The sequence below is a fragment of the Adiantum capillus-veneris genome, chromosome 10, assembly GCF_014529385.1.
Source record: "Adiantum capillus-veneris isolate H3 chromosome 10, ASM1452938v2, whole genome shotgun sequence".
Taxonomy (NCBI): domain Eukaryota; kingdom Viridiplantae; phylum Streptophyta; class Polypodiopsida; order Polypodiales; family Pteridaceae; genus Adiantum; species Adiantum capillus-veneris.
This window is the reverse complement of record NC_140940.1, coordinates 157,797,324-157,805,165: the sequence shown is the minus strand read 5'-3', so window position 1 is coordinate 157,805,165 and position 7,842 is coordinate 157,797,324. Positions and strand designations below refer to the sequence as shown.

Genomic DNA, 7,842 nt, shown 5'->3' with positions numbered 1-7,842 from the left:
TCTGTGGTTTTCCAATGAATTTTTTCGTGTGTACACGCATGGGACATATGGGACTACTATCGATTATGTCCGAAATTTTTTGCATGTTTATCAATATTCGCAGTATGTCTTTGCCACCTCTGGTCACGGCTGGCATGAGGAGAGCTAGGCGAGGGGAGGCTGGTGTGTCTACTAGGCCCTCTTGGGCAATGCACTTACAGTCAGCGCCAGTGGGAGATGAATGTGAGGAGTATGTTCCTCTTTCCCAATACGCCACGCCTTTTGACCAGGTTTCTTACGTCAGCTTGATGTTGGAGGCTATGGTTATGCCTCCTTCAACTGGGAAAAACCGATCCAAGGTAGATATATCCTCACAAAGTCAAGCTCCAAGTGAGCATCCAGAGATCACAAATGCAAGGACTCAACCACCAATGCAGACACCACAAGAAGAAAACACAAGCACAAAAGGGTCAAAGCATGGGAGGGCAATGGCAGTTATATGGGACGACAAAAGCACGCATACTCTCTTGCAAGTCTATGAGGAGCAATGGTCACACATCAAGAAGGGTAATTCTTGCCCTAAGGATTGGGAAGATTTGGTCTTTGCTCTAAATCGAGAGATCTCAGGTAACTTCAATCCTGAGCATGCAAGAAACCGAATCGACACACTTAAGAAGCTCCACAAGAAAGAGCTTTCAAAACAAAATTCTACTGGCAGTATTCCCAGCACCTGGACATTTTTTGACCAGTGCGACGCTTTGTGGGGGAAGACTCCAAAATGCTCACGCATAGCTAGTGCCCTTGACACCGAGAGCCATAGGCGTGTATCCTCTACAGCAGATACACCCATAGACCTGGATGGTGTGGAGAATGATGGTACCTCGGGCCAAAATCCACAACCAGATACTGTGGATTTGGACGGCATATATGGCACGAAAGTCAAGCAACCGAAGAAATCTAGCTTGGGCACAATGGCTAAGACAATGGGAGATGGGATGAAACAGATGTGTGAGACCTACGAGCGTGCAGAAGACAAGAAGACAAACACCTTGCGGGAGCTTGAGACTGCTAGGATGCTACATGAGGAGAGACTCACAAAGATCAGAGAGGAGGAAGAGACAAAGCGTCACCAGATCTTCTTGGAGATTGGCAAGATTATCTCTAAGAAGCTAGAGCAGTAAGTTTATTTGAACTTCACCGTAGTAAAATCTCCATTTGTTTTGACTACCACATTCATTGCAGAGTAATTAATATACAGACATGTTTGTTTTTGTGCAGGTGAGTTCAGGGTAGCGCATTCCATTGTGTTGTCTCGTGTGCGGCCTTACTCGTATTCAGGTATGTATTAACTCAACTTGGTAGTTTGGATATTTATTTGCTTTGCGTTATTTTGTGATTCCAAATTAGTATGTTCGTTTTAAATCATAGGATGGAAGAGTGGGTGCATATCTTTGGGATGATGACATTATTCAGTGACAATACACTAGGCCTTGCTGGTACATCACATGGTCAAGGCTTGGAGGATTTGGAAGATAACAACTTCTTCATACTTATGTTTACTTATGCATGGTTGTGTTGTGGGATGGCGGGTGCGCTTGAGTCAGTGGCATGGCGTTTTGCACCAAGAGTATGGTGGTGTTTTCCTTGTCAACATATGTTCTTTCGCAGTGTGCACAGTGTGCTTTGGTCTACGACTCGCCTTGCAAATAAGGATCCCTATTGTTTTGCATATCCCATGTCTCACAGATCCTTTCTTATGCTACTAGACATGATTCGTCCACTACTACCCACAAGTGGAGTCAGGTTTGTCATAGAGCCTATTTCTCCGGAGGCTACGCTTTCTTGCGTACTCTGGTGGTTTGCGCATGGACACTCCTCACGAAGCATGACGAATCTGTTTGGCATGGGTGAAAGCACCATTCGCAAATATGTGGTGATCATTTGTCGCATTTTGAGTAGTACTGAGTTCTTCCACAGGGTTGGCATTAGAGTGCCGCGTGGAGACCGTCTTGAGCAGACAATGGCAGGATTTGAGGCTATCTCTGTTTTGCCACATATTGTTGGGGCACTTGATGGGACTCACATCCGTCTACAAAGAAAGCCAACACGAGAGTTCTATCCAGCACAATACATCAACAGGCATGGTTTTCCGAGCATCCTCCTACAAGGTATTGTCGACTCCAATAAGCTTTTTTGGAGTGCAGTTTGCAGGGCTGCAGGAGGGGTTCATGATTCTTCTCACTTCAAAGAATGCGACTTGTATGGTCAGCTCAAGCGAAGCGAAGCATTGGATAGGCCACTATTGCACATTCAAGGAGAGATAGTACGACCTTATTTGATTGCCGACTCAGCCTACAAAGCGAGAACATTCTTGGTAAAGCCATATCGAATGAAGGCATGGCGATTTTTTCTCGAAAAGCGAGATTTTGATAGGAAAATCTCAAAGGGAAGAGTGAAAGTGGAAAATGCCTTCGGTCTCTTGAAGAATAGGTGGCGTATTTTGCGAGATCTCAATGTCGATCTTGCTTTCGTGCCCACTGTGATATGAGCCTGTTGTTTCCTACACAACTTTGTGCAACTCCAAGGCGAGACGGAGCCTCATGATCAGCGAGATCCGCATCCCAACTCCCAAGAGCCACTTCCTAATGATGGAGGTAATCCTGCTCATCGTGAGATGGCCTTGTGGATAAGGGCAGCCTTATTTTGCCATAACAGGTTGAGGGTTTAGAACGCAGCAGTTCTAGGTGTAGCAGGTTGTGGATTTAGTAATTGTTCTTATTTTTCGAAGTGATCATGTAGTCTGTTTCAATTGAAGTTTTAATTATGTATCCATAAAGCTTATTATTAGTTGTGTTTTATAGGGCTTGATGATGATTCGGAGTCTAAGGATTGAGTCATGTTCTACATGGTTGTAGTTTTTGTCATGTGGCTTGCTTTATGGCTGCAGAGAGCAGCACCTCTATTTATGTATTGATACAGGGTTTTTGTTATGGTTATCTAGCATTTTCATTTATGGCTGCCAATGAGCAACAATATCGCGCGCTTCTGTATCAGAGGCAATGAACCAGTTTGATGTACTCATAACAGCTTATTTTAGTAGTGTCAGTCTCTTGTTTATGTGGTTGTCGGACATTGAAATTTTGTTTGGTCATGCATTTTTCCATGCATTTGATGCAATGTTATTAGGCGTTTTTTGTTGGAAAATACTATCTTTGTGATGTTGGCAATGTGTGGTTTGTTGGTTTTCATGATTGTTCAACAACGAACGGACGTACGCATGACCAAACAATGGAACATGTGGTTTTCTTGACTAAACGGATGCACGAACGGATGCATGTGCGCAAAATGGTGAAAAGTTTGCATCCGTTTGTAGCACTTTTTTGAGAATGAATGGCCGAACGAACGGCCACATGTGCGCTTTACAGCTCTCTCTCTCTCTCTCTCCATCATATATATATATATATATATATATATATATATATATATAATATATATATATATTATATATATATATATAAATATATATAATATATATATATATACATACATACATACCTCTCTCACACATCCTCTATCTCTCTCTCCCTATTTTGCTCTTCTCTCTCTCTCTCTCTCTCTTCTCTCTCTCTCTCTCTCTCTCTCTCTCTCTCTCTCTCTCCTCTCTCTCTCTCTCTCTCTCCTCACTCTCTCTCTCTCTCTCTCTAACACATAGGTCATGTTGGCCTCTAAAAGACGTTAATATGGCATTTTGTCTATGTATATGTGTTTTTGTTTGGGTGTGCGCACGGGTGCGTGTGTGTGGTGGTGGGGGGGGAGGGGACGAGCGAAAGCATGTGTGTGTGTGTGTGTGCAACAATGGAGAAGAGCACTAGCTCACTAAATTTGTGTACATCCAACTCTAATTGTAGAGGAATTATAGAGCAATCTAGACCCTATATGGGATTAACTAGTCCACCATCCACAGAGATAATTTCACTTTGCTAGGAGTGAGCCTAAACACCTCCAAATTACGTGATCTAGACATAAGCCAAAGCCTCTTTGACTACCTCCATGAACCCGAGCTCTAAATGAATCCTAAATAATAGTAGGTGGTAGGATATAAACACCAAACATACTACTTTAGGTGCCACATATGGTGTTTAGGAAAAACCAAGGCAAGATCCATTATGTGTTATCTATGCAGGTCATTCAATACCAACACAATAGCCATGTAGACGAGCCTAGCAAAAAGAAGATATAAGCAACATCAAAGTCAATTCACCAAAACTCTAGGTCATTGATCCTTTCATCTAAGGCTAAACAATTTAGGTAGGACCTATCTTGTATCAATGCTATTCTAAGAAACATAACACATAAAGTCCAACCATATCATAGCATCTTGTTTATGCACAAGAAATCCTTTCTAAGGCAATTAGACTATACAAGGTCTCTATTATTAAACATATTACATAATCCATCAAAACCACTTTATAATCCAATCAAAAATCATAAACCATAATCCAAATCCTTGTCACATGGATGATCACTCCACTTTACTTTGGATAATGCACGTCCCATAATCCATCAAAACCACTTTATAATCCAATCAAAAATCATAAACCATAATCCAAATCCTTGTCACATGGATGATCACTCCACTTTACTTTGGATAATGCACGTCCATCCTACAAAACTACTTCAGCACATAGCATGACCATAGAAATTTTAGCAGCATTTTGACATCACAATCATAATTAAAAAATAATCCAAGAGCCAAACTATCTACCACAACCAAAAATAACAACCATAACCATAAGGGATCCTCATCCCTTCACCATAAATTATATTCATGACTAGAACCAACTAACATACTTGGAGCTTTGACTCTACTTGCTGCAGTCAATTGAGGCAACAACATGGCCCTTAAAGATTGAATTTTTATGCATACAAAGGATTCCAACCAATGAATAAACATAATCTCAAATTTACAATTTAGGAGCATCTAACCATATTCAAGTTATGTACCACAACCGCATATCACCCTCTTTGCACAGATGGCTAGTTTTGACCTAGAAGGGTGGAAATCAATACACACATGCACATGCGACATCCACACCTATCCTTTGAGTTTTCATGCATCATATAATATCATGAAATCACCCTGATCATGAAAAAAAAACCGTCATCACTTTGATCAATCATATGCCACAACTTCATACTTAAGTGAAAAACAACTTTTCCCTATTTTTAGATACACACACAACATACAAGAGAGAGTGTTTGACCTCATTCCAGTGCATTAAGATGATTAAAAATTGCCCATACAATTTGGGTTGAAGAGAGGATTTTGATAAATTTTCTCAGGGGTATTTGATGGTGAAGCTTCCTATTCATTGGTTTGTTTTGCAAAGATTAAATTCTACAAGTGAATTGCTCTCTGAGCCTATGTTTTTGTATTGTGGTACTAGTTATATTGGGCTACAAACCGTTGCTGGTATAGATAGTGGATCATAAAACTAAGTCTTATTTCCATCATCTCTATGTGCATTGGATCCATAATCTCTATGTGCATCTTCAAAAAACAAAAGTTGATACATTTTTAGAAACTCCTGCATCCACTAGTCTGAGCTCTTTCTAGGTATCCTATGACTGAACCCACTAAGATCTTGACATCCATACTTGAGGGGGTCACTACATATATTAATTATGTATATTAAGTGCATTCAAGGACTATTTCTAAAACTCCTTATTTGTGAATTTCTAAAAATAAAATACAACCTTTTCCTATTCAATCTATAAATGTTTTTTCCAATTCCATTTTAGATGCCCTTACATATTGAAAAATGTGAGAAAAAATGAAATCTAATAATCCCTTCTACTACACCTACCTGAAAGTCACATAATTATTAAGTGACCCCCCCCCCCCCCCCCTTCCCCTTGCGGGATGTTGGGGATCCATTGTAACATAGCTCCAATGACCAACATATAAATGTCAATCAGGAGTGATGAGCTACCTGGCTAGGGCATGGAAACACTCACACAAGATTAGTGAACTACTCAAGACGGCACAAACAGTTAACTCTATGAGGTGAGCTTGACCTATGGAGGAGCTAAGCCACAAGATTGGCAATCTCCAATTCCACTTCTCCTCACCTACATCAACTCAATCACACACAAAAAATTATGCACAAGGTCACTAATCCCATCATGCTACACCACAAGTGCACACACACAGATCTATCAAGCATCCATGCTCCAATCAAATCTACATGCACACACAAAGAATAGAGGGCAATCACACAAGATCAGAGAGAAATTAACCACTAATTAATGATTATATAGTTAATCAAGGCATCAAAGATGATCAATAGAGAGCAAAAGAGGCATAGTTAATGAGAATCAAGAACATTGATTAGTGTTTATCAAGTCGCATGAGCATGAAGAATCTCAAGGACTCCATATCTACACACCACATAATCTCTCACTAGAGGTGCTCTCAACAAATGAGAATGAGAACCCTAATTCTATTTACACTTTGTCTTATATTCTTAGGGCTAAAATGTGAAATGTTAGGGAACCTAAGACCTTTAGGGTTCCACATTTACTATATTCTCTACTTAGACACACTTAATGACATCTTCTTTATAGCTTAGAACTCTTATTGAGCCCATAAAACATCATGATTATTACAATGACTAAGAATAAAGTGAGAAATTACAATTCTTGTCCATTTTGGAAAAATGTGTAACTCCAATATTTAGTGCTTCTTTCTGTCCGTCCTTAATGTGTGTTTTGTAGTTTTGGGTCTTTAACAAAATCTTTTAACTCACATCAACTAAGATAAAGTTCCTTCCTTTCAATTTTAGTGCCCATCTGTGAGTACTATTGAGAAGTGACTGTGGAGGTTGGAAGGTTGTTGATTGGGTGTTGATCGGTTGTGTTGCCTTCATTGGCCAATGAATCTATTGGTGAGGTTCATTCCATTGTAACATTTTGAAAGTTGGTCCAAATTTGTGAAGATCACTGGTGCGAGTCGATCTTGTTGCCTTACTTGTTGTAGTAGTTTAATAGCGAGGTTTTCTCAATATATATTAAAAGTATGTACAAGAGAAGTAGAGAGGTGAGGATTTAGATTAGGTTCTAATACCTAGATAACCGAAGGGAAAAACCCCATGAGGAAAAAAGTGCCTTTGGGATACACACATTATTGAAGTACTATAGACACACGAGAAACATTACAAAATTACTGAAGGGATTATTTTCTGATGTGTATAGGAATAAGTTGACAAAAAATATAAGGATAGGAATATGTGAAGTTTTTGTCTTGTTGTATTCAACTCAAGGTGCAAGATGAAAGCAAAAAGATTTTTAATGCATATGTCCAGTGATGGGACATCCTATATGCATACACAAAAAATCATGAGAAAAAATATATTGTGCAAGAAAGATTTTTGAAAGATTATTAAAAAAGAAGGTGTAGGCTATAGAAGCATGTGACATGGCTTTACAAGCTGACGTCCATTTAAGAAGGGTTTTTGCTCTCATATTATTGTGCATTGTGCATGAGTGTATAACTCTACAACACTCCACCTTATATAAGTTAATAGTAATAAATCTTGAGAAGATCAAGTGCAATATCATTTGTCAAAGTGGAGATACGCTATCAAGGGATGCGGTGTTCTCATCGGAGCTCCCCAAAATCATTTTTTCTAACTGAATAAGTAAGCATCACCTATCATTCCCATGGATTCAAGATTGTTTCTCAAAGCACTTACCAAAGCTCATGCTGAAACTTGCAATTTTTGTTGTTGTCTAGATTGTTCAGTTTTGGATGGTTAAAGTCACAAAGTTCTCAAATTTCATGTGGACAATAGCAGTGTGGGG

At 39.5% G+C, this 7,842-nt stretch overlaps 1 protein-coding gene across 1 annotated transcript; it reads left to right on the top strand.

Moving 5' to 3' along the window:
- Nucleotides 1-287: 287 nt before the first annotated feature.
- On the top strand, nucleotides 288-1,261 carry LOC147449940 (trihelix transcription factor ENAP1-like). Its single transcript, XM_086521650.1, has 2 exons — nucleotides 288-1,156; nucleotides 1,258-1,261. The coding sequence occupies exons 1-2, from the start codon at nucleotides 288-290 to the stop codon at nucleotides 1,259-1,261; spliced, it is 873 nt and encodes a 290-aa protein (XP_086377776.1).
- Nucleotides 1,262-7,842: the final 6,581 nt, after the last annotated feature.

Bases quoted from the DNA above. Each gene is read 5' to 3' on its own strand.
- LOC147449940 (XM_086521650.1), top strand. From the start codon at position 288: ATGTTGGAGGCTATGGTTATGCCTCCTTCAACTGGGAAAAACCGATCC.